At 44.0% G+C, this 23,452-nt stretch overlaps 1 protein-coding gene across 1 annotated transcript; it reads right to left on the bottom strand.

Moving 5' to 3' along the window:
• Positions 1-16,043: 16,043 nt before the first annotated feature.
• On the bottom strand, positions 16,044-23,227 carry VAX1 (ventral anterior homeobox 1). The gene is made up of 3 exons (XM_061634380.1): positions 22,990-23,227; positions 20,595-20,782; positions 16,044-16,568 (listed from the first exon to the last, which is right to left on the bottom strand). Exons 1-3 carry the CDS (start codon positions 23,225-23,227, stop codon positions 16,044-16,046), a joined length of 951 nt encoding a protein of 316 aa, XP_061490364.1.
• Positions 23,228-23,452: the final 225 nt, after the last annotated feature.

Below are 23,452 nucleotides of genomic sequence, written 5' to 3'. Positions count from 1 at the left end.
AAGTCTTTTATTAAGTGTTTTTTTTTAACATGGAGCTAGCAAAAGCTATGGTCCTTGAACTCCATCCTCTACATTTCTCTCATGCAAAAGGCAGACAGGGAATCATCACCACCACCACCCCTTATAATAACAAACTTGGTGATCCTGTGCCCATCGACTGAGCAGTGAGATGGGTCCAACCACAACGTAGCAGTTTCTTGGCACTTCAAGACATTTGCTATTTTAGGGTGGGATTCAATCACTTATCAGCCAACTCAGCTTGCATCATAATTGTTGATTGGGAGCCCTTGTGTAATAAACCTGCTTCCCCAAAAGATCAGACTTTTTGCAATCGGGAGAGTGGCTGGAAAATGCACTTCAGAATAAATGCTCCTTAAATACCCAATGTCGTTTAATTTCCTGCAAACAAATCAGGATGAATACCCAATAAACAGGTAATCTGGAAAGACCTTCTAACACTTCCCAGGTTTGCTGAAATGTATTAGCTTGTAAATTAAAAGAAAAGGCAATAGGAAGAAAACTCCTGGCCTGGCAAGGACTCATGGCCAGAGCCTTCTGGGACCAATGTAATGTTGGGGGCTGTGGCGTGAGAGGAGAAGTGGGGGTCACCTAATTCAGCTGCTCAGGGCCTTAATAGCTTATTGTATTCTGGAGGGGTGATTAAGCTGTCCACCATGAAGTTAAAATCTCATTTCCTTGCACCATTTATGAGAGAGGAATGGAAAAATGACACTTCCCTCTTTTTCCCACTCTCTAGAATCCTCCCCTGATTAATATATAGTAAAAGAAAAGCACTCAGTTTGGGGCTGTCTGCCAACACCAAACCTAAACATTTTACTACTGTACAGATAGTGGGGGAAGGTTTTGGGAAGATAAGGAAAACATATCTTTCCCCTCTCTTAATGTGAATCTCAGACAGTGTTACAAGGCTCTGTTTCAGGCTAGCTGCATCCACGACCAGGAGCACTCCTGTTAGAAGCTGCAATATTTTGTTGCTAGTTTCCTTTCTTCCTTCTATGGACTATGGAATTCACTCCCACAAGAGGCAGGGAAGGCCACCAACTTGGATGACTTTAAAACAGGATTAGAGAAATTTATGGCGGATAAGGCTATCAGTGGCTACTAGCCATGCTGCCTATGCTCTGCCTCAGGTGGAGGCAGTATGCTTCCAAATACCAGTTGCTGGAAACTGCAGGAGGGGAGAGTGTTCTTTGCATTCAGATCCTGCTTGCTGTTTTCCCATGGGTAACTGATTGGCCACTGTGAGAACAGGGTGCTGGCCTAAATGGGTCAGTGGCCTGACCCAGTAGGCTCTTCTTAGATGTTCTTCTAATACCAAACTTGATGGCTCCTTTGTCTATCAGTTTTGCAGCAAAACAGAGCCACTCACTTAAAAAGTAGGGGTTTCTGCATTCTCAAAAAATACCCCAGGAGTGCAGAAATAAGTTAGTTCATAAACTGAATGTTAAGGGCAAACGGAAAATGGAAAGGGGGGAATTAGATTTCTCAAGTATTCTGAGAAAGGGAGTTGGAGTATGCATGCAAAGTGGTTAAAGATATCCATGTGTATGCTATATGAAGAGGTTTCAGGCTAGAGAAAACAAATATTTTCTTTTCTTACTCTCTAGAAACCTCTGTGCTCCCATACATCATCATCATCATGTACATAAGTTCAGGGCTGCCAACCAGCCAGTCCCCAAATCCGAGCCAGCACAACAAACAAAGGTTTCAGCAGAAAAAATGCTTCTCCTTTTTTCTCTTTGACTCTCTCCCTTCCATGAGTCCTGAACATTGTTATAAAGTGAATATTCCACAGAAGCCTCTGCTGCACCCACCAAAACCGCAGTCTGTTTAAGACCTACTGCTGAAGGTATTCATAACAGCAGTAGCCTGGGCAAGCCATCCACATGAGGTGTTTTGAGAGCAGGGCAGAAAAAGGATCTCTTGGTTCTTTAGCCAGCCCATTGACAAATGGAAGGCCCAAACCTGGTTGGCCAGCCTAGAGCTTCAGCTTTTCCTGGCATCCCTGGCCCTGGGTTAGGATTGCTCTGTTCATCCTTTTGGTGAAGTTACTAAGAAATAATATAACAATACTTTGAGAGAACTGGGTGGTTGGAGATTGGAAGAAGGCATTTACTCAGTTAGATCTTTTGATTTAACCAAAGCTGCTACTGCTGCTAGCCAGAATTTCTATTGCTCACTCAATACTTACTGATATAGAGTGTGGGGGGATAGATTTTGTCTAGTTTTAAAGGTGGAGAAATTAGAGCCCATTAAATTTAATCCACCAAGGGATCACTTGGAAAGCAAGCATAAGATGAGGGGTAAAGGGTTTCCAAAAGACACCACAGTGGTGGCTTGTTTTTGTTTTTTAGATGACCATCTGCTATGTTTTAGATGGCAGTCTTGTTCTGGCTTCTTTTGTTTTTATTTCTTACACATTCGCTAGTAAAATATCAAGCCCGTAACATTCAGATTAGCATAATTATCATCTTCACCATCTAGAACAGGGGTAGCTAATGACAAATTCTTCCAAGCTACAGAGGAAGTGGATTGGACTGCAAAAGACCAACCCAAATTGTGTTTGCATTTTTACAAATTTGTAGGGCAGTACAATATGTCAGAGAGGAGGTCAGGTTTCCTGCTCCCCTGGTGCATTCACTATAGCTACCGAATTTCCCTGCTTTTTAAAGTTTGGTAGAAATATTTGTTGACTATAGGTATGTTCTTAAACCACAAGGGGTTTTTTTGCCTATTAGTGAATTTCGCTGCTGTTAATCCGGGAGGTAAGAAATGGGATCCTGTGCAAGTTTGTTGAGAATGAATAGATCATTTGCATGCTGATTGAGTTCAGTGGGATTTACTCCCCTGCAATCATGCTTAGGATAGGTAAAACTGACCACAGGGGATGGGGAGGGGAGGAGGAGAAAGAGCAGGGGGAGGAGGGGGATGGGAGCAGGCAGGAGGGGAAGGGGAGAAGGAGGGCAAGTTTAATCATTTGCATGTTTATTGAGCTCAGTGGGATTTACTCCCGTGCAATCATGCTTAGGATATGTAAAATTGACCAGGAGGGGGAGGGGAAGGGAGACAGAAGTGGAAGGAGGGGATTGGAAGGAGAGGAAGGAGGAGTGAAGGAAGGGGGTGGAAAGGGGCTTCTTCTGAGAGGAAGGGCATCATCATCAGGGTCGGCTCCAGGCATGCTAAGGCCCTTGGGCATCAGCTTGCCCTGGGCCCCGGCATGTGTGTGTGTGCACACACATGTGCGCACGCATGCAGCCCCCCACACCCCCACCTACATATCTGCTGTCTTTTACCATTGCCCTTAATGAAGATGGCAGCCGCGGTTTCCCTAAGGGGATGACGCCTCCGCCGCCCTCTTTGTTGATAGCATGCATGCCTGCTATGCACGCACATCTCTGCCATCAACTAAGATGGTGGCAGGGGCTTCAGTGCCTTAGGGAAACCGCAGCCGCCATCTTCGTTAAGGGCAATGGTAAAAGACAGCAGACAGGTAGGGGGGGCGTGGGGGGCCGTGGATCGCGGAAGGGGAGTGGAGGGGTGGCTGAGGGCCCCTCTGTAGCTCCAGGGGCCATTGGGCCAGTGCCCCACCTGGCTGCCCTTTAGAACCAGCCCTGATCATCATCATCATCATCATAGAGAGAGCAGTTTTCCTCCCCATTGCAATACTGCTCTGGGAGCAGAGGTTCCTCTCTGCCCACCCCAACGCTGATGGGAAGGAACACTCCCTCCCTCTGCTCCTCTGCTGATCAGCACAGATTGACAGAAGTCCAGAGCATGATGTATCTGGGTGTATGTCTCTCTTTCTCTCTGTGTGTGCATGTCTATGCATATACAAGAGACAGTGGGTGTAGAATGGCCATGCCAACTTTGGTGACACCCACTTTCCCGTTGGCCATACCCTCCACTAGTGTGAGGCCCTTGGATGGTTGTCCAATAGCAAATACAGCCATCAGGCCAAAAAAGGTGAGCCATTCCTGTGTTAAATAAACATAACTCAGAACTCTCTTTTTTATATTAAATTGTATATCTTTTCTTCTGTAATTCACAGTAAAATATTGGGAGCTAATATTAACCCAGAACACAGTGTGAGCAGGCAACACACTATGGGTTCTTCAAGCGTATTTTTTCATCTGGTCTTTAATCCTCCTAAGTTTATTTTTTTGGACCCATGTAAGCAAAATGGGTATGGCTTTTATTTAAAAGGATAACTTATCAGAGTGTAATCCTCTTCTTCGCTCTTATATAAAGATATGTTTGTGATGATGTAAAACAAGGATTTTAAGTCATGTTTCCATGAATTTTTAAAAATGAACCCATTGAAAATATTTTTTCTTTCTAGATATAAGCAATAATATGGAGCTGATACATTTATTTTTCTTTCTGGATTGAAACAAATAATAGTGTTCTTGTGTTGCATAGAAAATAGGAACGTAAGGTAGAAGTCCACAGTTCAACTGATATCAGGGAAGTGATTATTCTCTCAGCCTCATTCCCCATCTGTAATATGAGGATAATATTTCTGGGCTACATATAGGACTGTTGTAAGGAAAGGAACATAGTAAACTCCCTTTTTCCGAGTCAGATCAATGGACCACCTAGCACAGTATTGTCTATACAGACTGGTAGTTGCTCTCCAGTGTTTCAGGCAAAACAGTTTTTCCCAGCCTAAACTGGAGATGCTGAAAATTGCACCTGGGAACTTCTGTGTGCAAAGCTGGTGCTTTACCACTAAAGCACACTTTAAATGTGTTAAGTATTATTATATTTGTTGTTGCCATTCGGTTACTGGCAAATCAAATATGTCATCATCTGACTTCAGCCATTACAGTTAGATATCACTCTAAATAAGGACTGCGGCCTATAAATGGCAGGTATGCAGAACTTGATTTAAATTATTCCCTATTGTAGCTGTCACAGTGAGCCATTTGTGAGCATAAATCAAGTTATTTCCTCCACACCAATCTAGGTCTCAGAATAAAAAGGTCCATGATGGATTGGAGAACAGCAGATCCCCTGTACAGTGATCTGCTGCACACGAACAGCTTGCCACAATTTCATGGAAACTCATGTACATCAGCTGTTGTGTGGTATCTGTTTCGTGTGTTTAGAGAGTTCCAGGAAATGATTTTCCAGGGTGTCTAGCAAGAACATCAATCAGGTTTCGCTGTCCAGAAGAGGGCAGCTAAATTATTGTTGTGCGAGGGGAGCATTTGCAATAATTTGAAGGGGTCCATGTACAGGGCAGTGCAGGGACCCATCATGAGGCTAACTAATGCCCAAGCCAATATTCTCTCAAGAGAGAGGAAACTGAACCCGTGTGACATAAGTTCCTGAGAGGGTCTGTGAGCAAAGCTAACCAGTCAATTGTTGCATGAGGGCTGACCTGGTTGCACATCGTTTGGGCATGTGGGAGATAAAATGGATTCAAGGACAATGACTGGGATAACAGAAAGTAGGGCAGAAGAGTAGGGCAACTAGGAATGCTGATGAGAAGGGAGCGTCAGAAACCTAGAAGAAACAGGACAGAAGTCAATAGCAATGCTAATCAGCTTCAACATTGGTGGAGAGAAAAGTGGAAATATGTCAGAATTGGAAAAACTTTGTAGCTGCTGATTTCAAAATTTTATCGATAGTTAACTTAAAGCTCCTTATGGAAAATTTTTCCTAAAGAATATATTTAATGACATTTGAAAAATATTACTGTAAACATTACTAGGTTTTGCATGATATAATTATTGATAAATAGCCTGCCACATTTAATACATATCTGAAGAAAGCTATGTTTATCCCACTTTGGGGGTAGAGAGCTGAGAAAGCTCAGAAGCAATATTCTCTCTCCTAAAAAATCATCATAAACTCAGGGTGCTTCCAGATGACCTGTTTGCTGAGCGTTATTCCTGATTTGTTTGCAGGGAGATTAGACAACATTGATGATTTAAGGAGCATTCATTTTTGTTTGTTTGCAGGGAAGTTAGAAAATATTGCATCAGAGCAAGTGTCATTATTTCCACACTTTCCAGTGCATTTCCCCAGCACTTTCCTTATTGCAAAAAGGCTGACATTTTGGGAGAACTGGGTTTGTTGTACAAGGCCTCCCAATTAGCTATAATTGCACAACCTGAATTTGCTGGTATGTGATTGCATCTCACCTGAAATTGGAGAAAGTCTGGAAGCACCCTCACCTCAGTAGCTTTTGCTCCTCCTTTGTTAGCTGAAATAGTCATTTGTATTTATGTAAACTTGGTACATACCCTATTCATAGGGTCGCCATAAGTTGGAATTGACTTGAAGGCAGTACATTTACATTTTATGTAAGCATATTTTATTTCCTTCATGATATTCTATGAAGTTTCTTAAAACAGTTCTGTGTATATGTCATAGGCACAAGATCCTGAACCCAAAAGCTCAAATTAAAGAGATACTTAGTGGTGTGATCTATTACTACATTGGAATAGGATCACCAAAAAATCCCTTCATGCCAGCGGAACTCAAAGGCTGCATACTCAACATATATTTAAAGCACACAGCTCCTAAGAATCCTAGGAAATGTTGTTTGTTAAGGTTGTTGGGAATTGTAACTCTGTGAGGGGTAAACTAGAATTCCCAGGATTCTTTGGGGAAGGGGGAAGGAGGCAGTATTCAACTTAAAAAGTTGCACTAGCACAAGGGTTAGTGTTACCACAATGGGATTTCCCCATCTCCTCCCCTCATCCTCCCCAAATCTGCTCTGGAGGGAGAGAGCATTCTGTGGCACATCAATCCTTGCGGTGACGGAATGATCTGCTAAGTACTACATTGAATACAACCCTAGGCTTTAAATGTATGCTCTGTACACAGCCAAAGGTATATTGTGTCACAAAATCATTGTCCTAGTTCAAGCCTGGACTGGCAATGCCAGCATAAAGGAGGAAAATAGGTGAGCTGATGAGCATGGTGGGGAGGACTGGAAGAATGGTCAACTTAGGTTTGAATCCTATGATTCCACTGCGGTCAGTGCTGCCTCTTTTGCTGGCTCAAAATTACTCAATCAGAGTCAGTGAAGAGCCTCAGATGCTACCATCCCTAGCTATGTTGGAAGATATTACAGTATTCCAGCCAAGTAGCCAACCACAGAACACCATCAGAACTGAGAAATATATAAGATCCAACAAAAGATCATAATTTATGTTTCAAGTTGGGGGCCATGGATCTACATCACTCTATTCCCATACCTCTCTAACTATAGGCTGCTAAATTGACATCTAGTCATGCACACATGACACCAGTGGTGAAAGAGCTGCGCTGGCTGCCTGTTTGATACTGAGCCAGGTTTAAGGTGTTGTTATTAACATATAAAGCTGTAAACAACTTGGTACCATTGTTACGAGTGCTCAGGCTAACCCTCACTTTGGTTCATTTGGAGTTGAAGGGGTGGCAAGGCCCTGGAGTATTCTGGACATTTCCTACCCCACACCCCCTGTTTTCTGACTCGTTGTGCCTTCCTAACTACTGTGAAATGAGGACAAGAAGCAAGGACCATCTTTTGGCACTTTCAGAGGAACATGAAGACCCTGAATTAAATGTTATCTCATTGTTTGGCAGGCTTCCCTCAAGCTAAGCAGAACGGTCCCATTGTTTAAAGAAAACATTAGAAATTGGATTAGTTTCTCTGAGTGTCAGCAAGAAACACACACACAACATGAGATCACCTCTTACCCAGACCCCTCCTTTTCATGTTGATTTGTAAGAGGGAAAGTGTATTTAAGAGCAATTTTGGAGACCCAAAAGGCAATCTGAGCTCCAACACATGTAACTACGCTCTCAAGGAATGCAGCGCAGGACTGCAGGCCACAGGACAGAAAGGGAGTCTGTGTCTCAGTGCAAACCTTGAGGCAAAGAGATTCCTTCCTGCTTTTTGGTCAGAGCTCCTTTACATCACTGCAGCTGTACTCCACTTTCCACTCTGGGCCTAGGATAGGTAATCTTTGCTACCTGTCATTCCTTATAGCAGTAGGGACCTTTTATTGAGTTATGAATGGGTTAGTGTATTAATGATTAATGCTGCCATGCACCCAATAATTTTGTATCACTATTCTTCTCTTTTATCTCAATAAAAGGAAGCTTTGCTTTAGTCTGGTTTGGACCTGTAATTCTTGGGTTATACACATACTGTTTAGGCACATTTCAGGGCAAAGCGCTTGTTTTATCCCCTGCAAAAGATCCCTCTCCTCTCAAGGAGGTGTGTTTAATGGGACATGTGGGTGGGTGGCAGGTTCACAGACTCAGCTTCCCAATAGACATGTGCCTTAACACCATGTTACCTTAAAGAACCCCTCCCCTCTTATAGATCTGTTAGATCACTATGGCCTTTGTTGTTTGTTGTGCTGTGTGTAATTTGTGTGCTTAATTTCATTTAAAGCAACACAACAGCAGCAGAGTAACAGCAAATGTTGAAATGCGAGAGTGCCAGCGTGTGCGTGCATTTGCCTAAGAAAGCAGGCTTTTACCCTGCATCAGCATCACTGAGACTGGAGACTTAGTAAAATAAGAAAAGCTACTTTATTTATAGAAATACATAGTAGATAGAAAAGCAAACCTAGTTCTAACTAACTAAGTTGGAGGCATAACGCCCAGGTGTAGGGGTTAGCCTCATGGCTTGGAGAGAGCGGAGACAAAGGGATGTCTCCTCTCCCGGACAGTCAGAGAAGGACAAAGGAGGGGAAAGGGCAGAAGGAGAAGGGGCAGGTAAGCTTCTCTAAACACGTCTAGCGACAGAAGGAAGTCAGTCAGAGCATCACAGGTAAGGGTAAACAAGCCTATCCATCTGGAGGACCCTAGCTCTATCTCCCTTCTGGAGCACAAACAAAAGAACAAAACAGGAGTTGCTCTTGCCCCACGTCCAACATTGTTGACCATATGGCAACTTGCAGAACTCCAAACAGAGGTGGGCATTCTCTGAGGTGGTGCTTATTTTGTAGAACAAACAAATTAGTGGATACCAATGGTGACATGTTTCCGCCATTTATTAAAAACTTACCTTTTTGCCAGGTGTTCCCTGAGTGCTGGTGTCACATTTTTTACTGTCTTCTGCACTGTCTTGATTATATTTTAAACTGCATTGCTATGTTTTATCATGATTATTTATATTGTACTGCTATGTTTGAAACTGCTTTGTGAATTTTAAAATGAAACGTGGGCTAGAAATGTTTTTAAATAAACATATAAAATTTTAAACAAACATAAAATAAAAATGCCATTCTTTCTGTTGTTGTGTGTTGATTGGTGCCTTCTATTCATGGCTGAAATGGAAACATCATCTCTGTATGCCATTGTGAGTGGTGGGTGGTGATATAGTTGCCAAGGAGTCTGTGAGACTAGCTATGTTGCTCCCCCCCAAAAAAATAAATAAATGCTGGTGGTGGATTATAGGATTCTGACTACAGCCATCTTAGTTTTAATTGGATCATAGGATCAAAATGATCAAGCTTTTAAAAAACCAGTTAACTGGAATCAGGAATATACTATTGCATGGCATGCTTCAGCCATTTCATCTGGCCTGCCTCCCTAGTTTCAGCAGGAGCTCCTACAGCCTTTGTCCATTCAGATGTACCAGACAATTGCACTTGATGGGATCTGTGGTTTCTCCAGTCACTGTCGTGATTTCCTTATGGCCAGTTCATCCAATCTGACTGTGCTGTATATCTATAGGAATGGAGTGAGGGAGAGAAGAGAAGCTGCAAGAAAACAATGGATCAGTTGTACCACATGACCATAGTGATCCAGTCTCTGCTAACGTTCTCTGCTAATGAACAAACACCATTATCCACTGAAAGCATATGTGAGGGTTGCAGGGTTGGACTGCTTACCTATGCATTTTTGTTGCCAGTATGCACGTTGGCCCTGCCTTCTAAATGTCTTCATTGATTGGCAGTGTGTGAAGGGGCCTTATGCATGTATCCACGGAGGGCTCTCCATGGGAAGGGGAATGCTGGGTCAGTTGGAATTGTCTTTGCGTGGAGGGCCCCTGTATGCACACATAGGACCCCGTCACCCTCTTACAAAACATATGGCCAGTGGGGTTGTGGCCAGCATACACATCATCAGCAAAGAATGGGATATTCCAGCATGATCCCATATATGTGCTTTCATTGCTTGAGAGACTTGTATGAACCTTTCATAATGTGTTGGATGTATTTCAAACTCCCCAGAAACTACCGTTAATTCAGAATACAGCTGCTAGCCTAGTAAAGAGGCCAGTCAGAGGGAATATATCTTGCCAAAACTTAAATAGCTTCACTGACTTCCAGACCATTGGTGCTTATCTTTAAGTGGGGATGGGGCTCAGGCCTGGAGGCTAAATGTGGCCCTTCAGGCTTCTCCATCTGACCCTCAGAGCTCTCTCCAAGCTACACCCCTCTATGACCTGCTTTATGCTCTCCTTGAGTGTTTTTGCTTGGCTGGAATGCAGCCTTGAACTCTGATAATGCTTCTCACATGTGAGAATGGAGGACAGTGTGAGTGTGTGTAGAAACTAGCCTATTGTACAAAGGTAAATTTTACATTCACTGCTCCACCCACTTTTGCTTCTGGCCCTACCCATCACTAGCATGTGGCCCTTGGAAAGTTGTCTGAAAGGAAATGCAGGCCTCAGTCCCCCCCCAAGTTCCCCACCTCTGCTTTAAAACAATAACCTGATTGGGACCTGGGGGGGGGTACCATCTTGTCTTGTATCAACCTGCTTAGGTAATAAGATCAATGTCAATCTCTTCTCTGGATACCCACTGCAGGTGAGGTGAGGTAAGGCAGACTGCGACTGAAGAGGGAGCTTTTCTGTTGTAGCATCCTACTTGTGAAATTCTCTTCCCAGGGATGCTCACCTGGTGCCTATAGTGCTATCTTTTAGGTAACAGAGGAAGACTTTTCTTTTGTTTCCTCTCTGGTGTTGGTTTGCATTTTCTGGCTGTTTTAATATTTCATGCTGTCATTAATTATTGGTTTGGTGTCTGTTGTCTTATTTGTTATAATTGTGTGTTTTGTTATTTGTTATAAGTGTGCCATATTAATGGCATTGTTAAGCACCCTAAAAATTTAAATGTATTTAATTAATTGCTGTAAATAAATAAATCCTACTTATACCTGATCTTTAATTTGGATGATGAGGAATACTATATGTGCAGTCTCCATGTGGCTTGAGAGTGTTAGACACTTTTCTTTTTATAGAATTTCTGGCATTTAAACCACCACCACCACAACAACCCTTTTATGCCTACTTGGGCATAGATAGACCACTGATGCTCAGCCACCCATACCTGGTCCTAGATGTACTGGAACCCCACAAAACTTCTCCTGAAACCATACTTATTTTTTCCTGACCTTTCACGTAGCTCTCCTTTCCCCCCTCAGGTCTTTTACCTGCTCACCACCTCCAGCTATGATCAGTGGTAGGTGTAACAAATCAGATCCGGCATGCCATCATCCTACTACTTGTAGAAATGTACTGTCTGTGTCTAACAAAGTATTGCCCTAAAAATGTCACTTGAAAGAAAGGCCATACCTGAAGTATACTGAGGCTGCAATCCTATCTCCATTCATGTGGGAAGGAATAAGTCCTGCTGAACTCAAGGGGACTTCCTCCAAAGCATACATGTATTGGTAGGACTGTAAATATTTCAGTGAATACTACCATGAGGAAGACCCAATTCATCTTTTCTAAATGGAGATTATTTTCATGTTGAAAACATATGGCAACAAATATAGTGTGCACAAGAGATTTTCCAGCCCATCAAGAGTTGTTCCAGCTCCCATAATTTCTCAATGATGTTAGGAAATAGTTGCTCATGTATTATGCAAACGGTGACTTTCTTATGTAGAGCTCATCTCCAGGCAGGGAAAAATGCAACATATAAAGTCATTCTGAAGGTTTAGGTATTTGTTTTTACATGTTTTTACCTGTGGGTATAAAAGGTTGCATCTCTTCAGACAGCCTGTTTATGTATTGTTGCCATGTGATATTACAGCCGAAACTCACACATTATTATTATAGCTGCCTTTGCTGAAGAAGAAGGAAAAACTTCCCCAAGGGCTGAATTCCCAGATTGCGTTGGTAAGGTAAAGGCACCAATCCCATGTCTTACCCAGATGATGTGGTTACTTTCTGTGCCAGCATCATGCCAGTAGGGCCATTGACACTGGTGTTAGCAGGAAGCATGTCATCCAGGCATCACAGTGATTGGCGCTTTTACACATTAGTGATGTAATGTGATGTGATGCGGAAACCTGGATACAGAAGAGTGGTGTGTGGGGATTTTGCAGATGTAAATTTGTAAATTGGACCTGCGTTACAATATCTGTGTGTGTATGTCCTAATTTTTCTAAATGAAGATGAGATTACAAGAGGGAAAACAAAAATGAAATGCTCCTTTAAACATCAGTACCACTCATTCTACTCACTTGTATAATTTCAGATTAAGGAAGCGGAGACAGACCTAAACACAGGAAACTGGAAATTCTGATGGCAATAGGGTTTTCCTTAATTGCTGGCATGTCCTTAAAATATCCCAAATCTCACCTCTCATTAAGAAGAATATGTGCTTGCAAACAGTCTGTTTATTTCCAAAGAACTTGCTCCTTATCTAGAAGCACTGAGGATTATAGTTAGTCCAATTTCTGCAGCAGAAGCCTAACTTAAATCATGGTCTCTTTGACACACTTTCCTTCCTCTGAGACAAATTTCCTTTTCAAACCTAGAGCAGTACACTTGCAAATACAAGATTCACAAATAACCATTGCAAATGGATCCTATACATGTCTGTCTGCTCAGAAGTCCTATTGAGTTCAAGGGACTTTGCTCTGAAGCAACCACTGTGCATAGGATTGTAGCCTAAGGTCCTGCTCCTTCCATATTGTGGTTAGGGTGGGAGGGTTGATGAAATGAGGCTAAAAATGGGGGGGCTAGTTTATATATCCTTTGGGGCCATTCTTTTCTCTTAAATGCCTACTTATCCAGAACCATATTCATAAACGGTATTCAAACTGTACTAATAACTTGATCCATATGCCCAATTCCAACTAAAATGAAAAGCATGTTTTTCTGTTAGCCAGAAAGAGAAAATATGGTTAGGTCTTTTAAAAAGTGCCCAGCCCCTTTTTGTGGTTCAATTGGGAAGTTATTCCTGTTTATTAACTGAAAATCGAAGCGATCCTCTTTCCTCTGATCGGGTATGGATTGCACAGGTTGGTATTACGGAGTTTTTAAGGACAGCTGAGAGCTGCGACCAAAGCGCAAGTCAATTTCCTCAGAGTCCTTAAGGTAAACCACACTGAAATTGTACATTGTTTATCTCTCTTTCTCCACACCTTATCATTATGGTTTCTTGATCTCTATGGCACGAATGATCTCAAAAGTAGCACGGTCGACACGAATTCTTCAGAGAAAATGAGGTCAGGATCAGACGCTTATAGACAATTTCTGTGTAAATCGTATCTTCCCCACACACCCAAAACCAATGGATGCCTTTCTTTGTTATTTATAGTAGAAAACAGATGCCGAAATCGTTCCTTGGTGAAGTTGTCCATCCAGCAAACATGGGGAAATTGACCAGAATACAGCTAACATATTGACCTGTACAATATATTGGGGGATGAGGCATTCCTATAGTTATTAAGGAGTTACAATATTTTTAGTGAGTAAAAAAGGACTAAAAAATAAATTAAAAAAAATCCCCATCTTCCATCCCTTCACTATATATTTCGATGTAAACACTCAGCAGAACACCCACCGGATAAGGCTTATACCTTTTGCGGGAGCTGACGATAATGCTCTGAGAGCTTTCTAAACAGAAGACGAAAACAACGGCTGAACTCTGTCGTCATATAGATATAATATATTTCACTCTCACCACATAAATACAAAACAGCCAAATACCCAAAACATTCAGAACAAGGGTTAGTAGCAGGGAGAGGTCACCTTCACCCACAGATTCATTCATTATTTTCATCACTAGTTGTCTAGAAACTTCAGACGTAATAATTTACAATAAAATTAATATGAGGGTTTTCCGTTTTGCCCGCGCATTCTCTCTCTTTTTGTCCTAGAATTTTCTATGCACTACATCAACCATTCCACTTTTTTTTGCCCTTTTTTCCTTTTCTTTTTTTTGGTTAAAAAGTTTGGTGGCACATATTTTATAGTCTGTAAACGCAATGTATCACTTTTTTAAAAAAAATTAAAAAGCAACTACCTAAGTTATTTTGTTTTTGTTTTTTTCTTGACAAATTTCAAGTCCTGGAATAGAGTGAAAATAATAATTAAAAAATAATAATCCAGGAATACATACATTTTGTGAAGAATGAGGGGAGCATGCAACGATCGTTACATAAGAGCTCTTTTTTTCCAGTACAAAACCAAACCGGATAAGATGCATTGATTTTTATTTAAGGGTCAGCATTTTATAAGAAAATAAATTGGAAGGGGTGAAAACGCGAGGCTTCCATTATAGGTTCAGTTTATATGGGAAAAGTCAAAGAATAACGTTGGTCTTAGATGCAATTGCATTCCGGTTTTCTCCGTTATCTTGCATTATTATGCACATTGTGATGTCTATTATAAATCTGCCTTGAAGACTTTTTTATTTTATTTTAGAGATTGTAGTTAGATTAAGAAAGAAAGGCCTGCTTGATTGTAAGGATTTTCACAGGATCGTCATGCTGATTGTAAAGATTTTCTAAAAACCTCCATTTTCGGTAACATATATTAATGGTTCCCTGCTAACATTCAGGATCTAACCAAATTAAAGCTTGTTTTAAATTATCCTGCTTCTGGACCACATGATGAAATAAAGGGTAGGAACCAGACACAAATGTCTGTAAGACCACAAGCCTTGGCAAACATATATTTGTGGCCGCTTTAAAATTCATAAGATTGCACCATTTCTATGTTCACTTAAATTCGTCTGTCATAAGCATCTCTGGATTAATATTCCAATAATATGTCACTTCATCGCTGGGGTACCTGAAATAAGGGCAACTGCCATCAACACACACACACACACACACACATCCCCCTGGGAATGAGACTGCAATCCCATGCGCACTTACCGGGAGCAAGCCCCACTGAAGTGAGACTTCTGGATAAGCATGCTTAGGATCGCTCTGGACACCTCAAAATCCACTTATTTTGGTGAGCTTAATTGTCAAGATTTTTTTTTGTTTAGAGTTGAGATATAAATCGTGGAGGAGGAGGCGTGCATCTTCAAGGCGATGCGTGAAAGTCACCCCTTGCCACCCCAGGGTTTGTTTTTGCCCCGGACTGAGAAAAGTGAGACTCCTTTGGAATAAGAAGTGTTTTGGAAAAGCCGAACACAATACCAAGCAACCAAAACCTTGCCTCCAGGCTGGACTTATAAACGTGCGTATCTGTAAGTGTACCACACACACACGCACGCACATTCAACCTCCAAGCAAGACTGCCCCCTTAAAAACACTTTTTCCTATACACTCTCTTCGGAATCAAAAAGCGGATCCTTTTCATATTGGCAGACAAGTAAAAAGAGTCTCCTTCCACAACTCGCCCCTCTTTTCCTGCCCCCTCTCCGGCATAGTCCTCCCTCAATTCTCAGTCCTGTTTCTAACATTATAACAAACGTGGGCCATCAAATCTGACAAGGGATCCCGTCTCCACCCCGCCCCATCCCTCAAACTCCTGGAATGTTTTGTCTGGTCTCTCCTCCTGTTTACGGACAGTGTCTGGCTTTGGCGGGTTCCACCCTTGTTGCTGTCGATCGATTGATTTCACTGTCAGATTTCTGAGGCCCCGATGTTCGGAACTGATGGGCTGGAAGGGAAAAAGTTAGGGATACCGGGAGGCAAAGTTGTGTGAGGGAGCGGAGGAGAGAGGCAGAGAAAAGGGGGGATGAAGAGGGTAGAGGAGTGTGTGGGAGCGATGGACAAAGAAAGTGGGGGGCACCCAACTCCTGGAGAGTATTCCATAAATAATCGTCACAAATAGATACTATAAATATAAATACACCGCGAGTTCCTCCGGGTCAGTCCAGCGCCTTTTTCTCCGCGCCTTCTTTATTGGCGGTCCTGGAGTAGGGCTCGAAGGCGGAAGAGCTCAGGTATCTGGCGGACAGTTCTTGCAAGTTCCCCGCCAGAGAGCCAGCCATTGCTAAAGGGTTGGAGGACAGCCGGCTGGCCATCGAGCCCAGCAGGGTGGGTACGGGCAGGCTGAAAAGGTTGTGCCCCCCGGGAGGGGAGGCGTGGGCTGCTCCGGCGGCGGTGCTGACGGCCGCCTGGTGAGGGGAGCCGCCCGCCGTCCCCGATCCCGAGCCGCCGCCGCCGCCCGTGCCGCTGGCGAGGCTGGGAGCTCGCAAGGCCGAGCCCAAGGCGCTGGTGGCGCAAGGCGGAAGGAGGCCTGGCAAGCCCGGCGGAGAGAGGAGCCGCCCTTGCTCCAGCAGCCTCAGGACGCTGCAAGTTGCCGCCGTTTCCGACACCACCGATTTCAGCTCCGAGTCTTTGCCTTGGTCTTTCTTCTGCTTGGTGCGTCGGTTCTGGAACCAGACTTTTACCTGCAAGGAGAACCAATTGGCAGGCCGGGGTGGGGGTGGGGAGAGCGGGAGAAATGGGGAGAGGCAGAGGCACAGGGTCAACGAGCGAGAAAGGAAGAGGCCGTGGGCCCGGGGCAGGAATGCCACCCCACCAGCCCACATGGGTACCCTCCAACCTCCGTCCACCTCCTTCCACTGCCCTCCCCGTGTGACTGAGCCGGGAACTCATCCTACTTGCACTACAGTAGACCTTTGGGGGACAGGAGATTTCCCTGGCGTGAAGTGGGTCGCGGCGGCGAGGAGCTTGTATCTGTGCGCGCGCGTGCGGGTGGAAAGGACCCGGCGTGTACGTATGTGTGTGAAAGACGGCGAGCGTGTGTGGTCATTTGAAACGTGATAAGAATCATCAAACAATCTTGCGCACTTAAAAGTGCGGCTGAAGTGGCAGAGAACTGCTGGAATAACAAAGAGTGCTCAGTCGCCTTAAAAGACTAACACGTTTATTGTGGCGTCGAGGCTTTCCTGGGCGAGAGCCTACTATTTCGTCAGATACATGAAGTGGACAGGAAAGGCCTTGGAAACATGCATAGAAGGATCCGATCTGGGCGTGTGGGAAAGGATCTCTCTGACAATTGAGGTTTAAAAGGAATAAGTAGAAATACCCCCCCCCCCGGCAGTGAAACCCGCCGTAAAGAAACAACACCTGTTCTTGAATAACCTTCTAGAGCCTTCATCAACCAAGATCTTTTCAGGAAGAAAACAGAGAGCTTTGCTTGGCGAGAGAAAAATCCTCAATGAGTGATACTTCAATAATGCATCAGATCCTACACTCTTGAAACTCTGTCGTACGGATTTAAGATTTTATCCCTTTTAAGTCTCCCTCTTTGGTCTTGAATACAAGATTTATGTTGTAAGTCATCTGAACTTTTCTTCCACTTGCCTTATTTCTGGGAGCATGAGATTTTCCTGGCCCCTGTGGAACCATATGTAGGCCTCTCTCTCTTTGTGTGTGTATCCATATCTATATATGTATATCTCTGTATCTCTGGGCCGCGTTTTTCTATTAAAGTGTTTTGCATGGCAAAGAGAGCTAGGAGAGTGTTCTGGAGTGCTCTTGAGCGATCGTTCACGACAGCCCGCTCTACTCGGGATTTTCTCGGCTCCAGTCTTACAAAGAGGCACCTGCAATCCCCCCTGGAGCAACTTTAGATCTCTTTTCTTCCATTTCAAATATTATTTCACTCAAATCAATATCACATGCCACGCTCTAGCCTCAGAGGATGTTTCACTTGTCATGCCAACACCGCTAAATCTGACAGCCAAATAAATGCTAATTAGCTTGTCAGAAGGATTCATTACAACGATAGGAACTTTTCACGAAATAAGAAATTACTCCTTATACACTTTGTCTTTTCCCCCCATTGTCTTTCTTTCTGTCCTTCCTTCTTGAAATAACGCTCGGATGGAACGCTTCGAAAATAAAGTCACATGTCCCTTTCACCACCTTTTCGCACTCTCTCCTCTCTCCGGGCCCCTAATCAAAATGGACCTGGAGGTCCTCCATCCCACATATTTCACTAGCTAACACGGAAGCAACCGCAATGCTGACACTATATTTTCAGGTGGACGCAGAAGTAAGGAGGACCGTTCACCGCCTCTTTTTGTGGTTTCGTTTCGTTTCTCTTTGCTTTGCTTTTGAGTCACAGGGAAATGTGAAAGTTTCCCCGAGTGTTCCATTATAAGTATATAATTATTTTTCCCCTCTGCCCCATCCTATTCTCTTTTCCTCAGGCTCTCTCATTCAGTAAATCTTCCATACAGTATTTCCTTCCTGTGCAGAAACGCCTTCTCGCCTCCTGTGCTATACACACGGTTCTATACAGCCACAAGAAAAATAGGCCCGCCCTTAAAAAAACCCCACTTATACCTATTTTGTAGCAAGTGGTTCTAAGGCTGAAAGAAAGAAACTTGGTTTTTAAAAGTTGCAACAGGCTCGTCGAAGCTGATCTCATTCTTGTCAGATCCAGAGGATACGAAAAAGGAATGTTTCACCTTAAAGAAAAATATTAGCTGCAACTCTCCAGCTGCCAATGCCCTTTGCCTGCGTTTGTTGATATATTACAAAAAAGCCTCTGAAGTTCAGTTTTCTTCACTGTCAAATTGCACGGGATAGACGCTTGCTAAAACTCATTCAAGCCAGACCAAAAACCAGATTAAGGCTGCAATCCTTCCTGTACAGTGTACACAGTTATCAGTTAATCCAGTGGGGTTTAGTTCTGAATAGGCATGTATAGGATTGCACTCAGCAACTTTACACATTCTTCCTGGGGAACCAAGCCCCGTTGAAATAGAATGGAACTTCTAAATCAACATGCATGAGAGGATTGCGTTGTAAAACCCACGTGTAAAGGACTCTTTTTTATATATATAAAAGGCAGTCTGCCAAACAAACACACACACACACGCACACAAATCCCTGCCAACTCAGAAGACCAAGGAGGAAAGGGGAGGGGAATGAGTGCAGAGAGGAGCCACTGCAGTTCTGCCTCCTTCCTACAAAGAGGACTGTGTGGCTTGTACACTTCTCAAAGGATTCGCTGCTCTGCGAAGCTTCCGACCTGAAACCGCTTGGAAGTAAATGGTCACCGTGAAGAGTGACTCCAAGTAAGAGTTCTTCATGTTACGGAGTTGAGATTTCAACAGATCCCACCAGCACACACATACTCAGATTCGATTGCAATCAGGGGCACTTGGGTGGCAACCAAATAAATAAATGTGTAACACATTTACTTGGAAGCAAGCCTCATCACAGTCAGTGGGATTTACTCCCGAGGGAACAAGCGTAGGATCGGGCACCAAGGTCTCCCGAGCAAAGGCTCTTTGGCGCTGGCCTGCCGAAAACTCGACTTGACGCTTTAGAGCAATTCTCTCGGATCTTTAATGGACAGAAACTCATCTTGAATCAGTGAACCTATAATAACATCACTGACATCACAAAGTGGTCAGAGGTAACAAGCTCTTCCTTCTTTTTTTCTCTGGGTGGAAGGAACCCTCAGACTTAGGCTGCGCTCCTACACCCCCCCCAGAACACCGCGGGACTTACGAGTTCGGACTCCCAGTTATTGCGCTGTTAGCGCAGTCCTGAAAAACAGAGGTTTCTCCTTATGCTGCGGCTTCTCTGAAACTATTTTGTGTTCCCTTTCGGTTTTGAAAAGTTACTTTTGTCACTTCGGGTTCTTAGTCTGTTTAGTCCGCTCTGGCTTGTTTTGTACTTCTTTTAACTGCACACACTTTTGGCCTGATGCTTAAACCCCGACCTTTACACCACAGGTCACAGAAATTCATTCCCATCCCATCCACTACACTGAGTTCAAAGCAAGGGGGTGTTACTCCTAGTAAGTAACTGTGCGTGAGCACATAGGATTGTATTGAGAAATTATTCTGGAAATAATCACATTAAAATATACATATCTCAAAACAAAACAAAACGCTTAACTCACTTGCAGAGTCCTACCAGCGATTTATATATGCTTAGAATTGCAGCTTTCACACCCTTCAAGTAGCTCAGATCTCGGTCAAACGGAAATACCACCTACTTTGAATCTATGGTCTTTTCCTGATAATAGAGGTGTGTGAGAGAGTGACAAGCCATGGGTCTTGATTTGGGCTTTATGATTCGGGAGGTTTAGGGAAAGGAAAGTGCCTTCCTCGGGCGACTTTGTATGCGTCTGGAAAAGTGATTTGGGAATCTCTGGGAAAGGGTTTATCTGCATAAACACGTAGTGGTTCTATTGATTGATCACATCAGCGCAGGGAGCCACCCTAATATTATCCTTGCTTAAACCCTGATGTAAGAGTCGGTAGATCCCCCTCCCACAGCTTCATAACTGAGGTGAGGATTCGAACCTGGGTCCCTCCGGTTCACTTGCAGCAACGCTGGAGCCACTACATCACACTGCCTCTGAGCGCAACACAGTACGTTTGGGGCCGGCGCGCGGGGGGGGGGAGGTACAGCTCTCTCCACAGGTTTCTCTTGCCCATTAGTACCTGAGTTTCTGAGAGATTGAGCTGCCTGGCCAGCTCGGTCCTTTCGCGTCCAACCACGTATTGGCACCTCTGGAACTCCATCTCCAGCCTGTAAAGTTGCTCCGCGGTGAAAGACGTACGGGTTCTTTTAGGCCGGTCCAGATCCAGTCCTTTCGGGAGAATGATCTCTCTTATTGAACCTTTGGCATCTGGCAAAGAGAGACAGTGGTACTTTTAGACCCAGGAGGACGAAGAAGAAGAGGAAGAAGAAGGAACCCATTTTCAGGACCTGCTCAGAGAGGCAAATCCTCTTCTGCTGATTTTAGCTGATGGAGTTCCCAACAATTGCTTTTTATACCAGCGATGGGGAACCTGCGGCCCTCCAGGTGTTGTAGGACTACAGTTCCCATCATCTCTGGCCACTGGCCGTGCTGGCTGGGGTTGATGGGAGCTGAACGACCCAACAACGTCTGGGAGGCCACAAGTTCCGCATCCCTCATTTACACTATCACCGAGGCCCTGGAAATGCCAGCGTCTCACCAATAAATATCGCTATTCGTAACAAGAAGGAGCACTGGGGTGGGGAGATGATGATGATGATGATGATAATGTTTAGTGTAAGAATCAGTATCACCCACAGAAGAGGCCTCATAGAAGTCATTCTTCCTCTGCCCCAAACCGGCCTTCAGGGCAACCTTATATGGTTAACTTGTGTGCCTGCGTGATGATGAAAAAGCCAGGCCAAGCAAATATGTCCATATAGTTGCAAAGACTATAAGATGCGCCCGCATCATATTGTCTTTGCAACTACATGGACATATTTGCTTGGCCTGGCTTTTTTATCATCACGCAGGCACACAAGTTAACCATATAAGGTTGCCCTGAAGGCCGGTTTCCATCTTTTTATTTTTCCTTTTGGAAACTGGCAGGCTTTTTATCTCTCTGAAGGGCCCAGGTAACTCTTTTCCCATACAAAATCTTGGTCCCGTTTTCCGGGTCCGCCTCGATCTCAGCAAAAGCCTTCCAAATCTCATTAGCACCTCGTCATGCTAGATCTCGATTCGGATTACAGTCCAGCCCCTTCAGCCTTGCTTTTCCGTAATTTTACCTTCCGTAAAACGGTTCGAAGTCTGGAGAACTCCAGTTTTGTTACGTTTTGTTTTAAACCGACCGCTTTCCGGGGGTCAGCCGACCGAGCCAGGATTAATTATTATTTACCGGGCCTGTTGTTGTTTTTTAGCGCGTATTCTAGCCTAAGTCTCTCTTGATTAAAAAGAGGAAGATACCACCACAAAGCAAAAGCAACAAACTCGATACTTTCGGAATTTAAACAGACATTTAAAAAGAATCCTGTAAAATTATTGCATCAGCGGACTTCGGGGGGGGGGAAGAAAGGGAGGAGAATATGCCAGAAAGGAATAAAGTAACAACAGAACAACAACAAACACACAAAGCCTAGAAGCAATACATTTGGGGGGAGGTTTTGAACATTTAATTAACTGGACTTTTTTAAAAAAATGGCATCTTTTGTTATTGTAAACTCTCTGTGAAAATGATCACAAGCGAAGGGAAATTTCGCACCAGTGTTTTGTTTTGGACCCTCCAAAATACTCGACCCACCCTTCGGAATGGGTCCAACCGAAAGAAATACCGTCGAGGAAATGAGATTCTCCGCCTCGCTAAACCCAGCGGAGTCTGAAGGAAAATCTATCTCCTCCTTGCCTAAACCTAACAGTGGGAAATGTGCAAGGGTTACAAAAGAGGAAGCACCCCTGGCTATTCCTTAAGATTTTGATGCAAAGGTTCACCCCCCTCCCGTCTACCTTCAGCTCCTGTAGGAACAAGGGCTCTTTTTGACCCTTCAAACTAGCAGCCTTTTCAAAGGCATAGGGCAGTGAAATCCCGTACGTGTCTGCTCGGAAGTAAGTCCCATCGGCTGTCAGAGAAGTGGGCATATATAGCATCACAGCCTGAATTAAGTGGGAAAGAAAAGGGGTTTGGCGAACTTGTTGATTCTCCTCGAAGCCCCTCTCTGTAAGCAGAAACGGAGAAAGAAATGCATGCAGGGCAGAGCGTCCATTCCATTCCATCCCCCTCCGAAACAAACAAACAACCCTCGAGAAGTACGTGGAGAAAGCGAAACCACGAAGAAAAAAACCCGCCCCCTGCCCCACACGCAGCAGAGCTGCAAGATGTGGAGTGCTGAGCCTTGGGAGAGCACCAAGTCTCCCAGATCCCAGATTGCGAAATGTCTCTAGAACTGTGAAGAGAGAGTGGAATAGTCCGATCGGAGAAATAAACAAGCAAACAAACGAGACACTGAGAGACCTTGTCTGAAAGAAGACAAAACAAAAGTCGGAATCCCGAACAAGCATTTTCCAGACGCAGACACAACATAAACGCGACTCCCCCCTACCTCGGACTAGTATTCTTCTGCAATAATCCGGGTCAGCGGAGCTCGATTTATTTTTATTGCAATCTTCCGAGCCGCCAGAAGACGGGAAAGTCCCTTGTTGATCCTTCAAAAAAGAAGTCGAAATATTTCCTTCGCATCCTTTGCTTTCCTTGCCCTCTTTATGCCCGTTCTTGGAGACCCGGTTGGCTTCAATCTCTGAATTGCATCTAACGTCCATTTTGTCTTGTTTCCCAAACATGTAGTGCAATATGGTTTTTTAAAAAGTAAAAAAAAAAAAAAGGAGGAAGGGAGGGAGGGTGGGGGCAGGGAAAGAGAAGACTGCGTCGGATATTGCACGATTTATGGTCAGATCGGTGAGTAACAAGCCAAGTTGTCCCTTGAAGGCGAGAGGTTGGTTCTTCTGGTAGAGAGGCAGGAAACCAGCAGCTTCCTCAGTCCCAGCGTCCTAGTGCGAGTGTCCAGC

This window comes from Rhineura floridana, chromosome 7 (genome assembly GCF_030035675.1).
Source record: "Rhineura floridana isolate rRhiFlo1 chromosome 7, rRhiFlo1.hap2, whole genome shotgun sequence".
Taxonomy (NCBI): Eukaryota; Metazoa; Chordata; class Lepidosauria; order Squamata; family Rhineuridae; genus Rhineura; species Rhineura floridana.
This window is presented reverse-complemented; position numbering and strand designations above follow the sequence as displayed.

Coding starts and splice junctions, on each gene's coding strand:
- VAX1 (XM_061634380.1), bottom strand. CDS start 23,227: ATGTTTGGGAAACAAGACAAAATGGACGTTAGATGCAATTCAGAGATT. Junction 20,783..22,989: donor CAGAAGAATACTAGTCCGAG/GTAGGGGGGAGT, acceptor TCTCTTTGCCAG/ATGCCAAAGGTTCAATAAGA. Junction 16,569..20,594: donor TCAATCTCTCAGAAACTCAG/GTACTAATGGGC, acceptor TTCTCCTTGCAG/GTAAAAGTCTGGTTCCAGAA.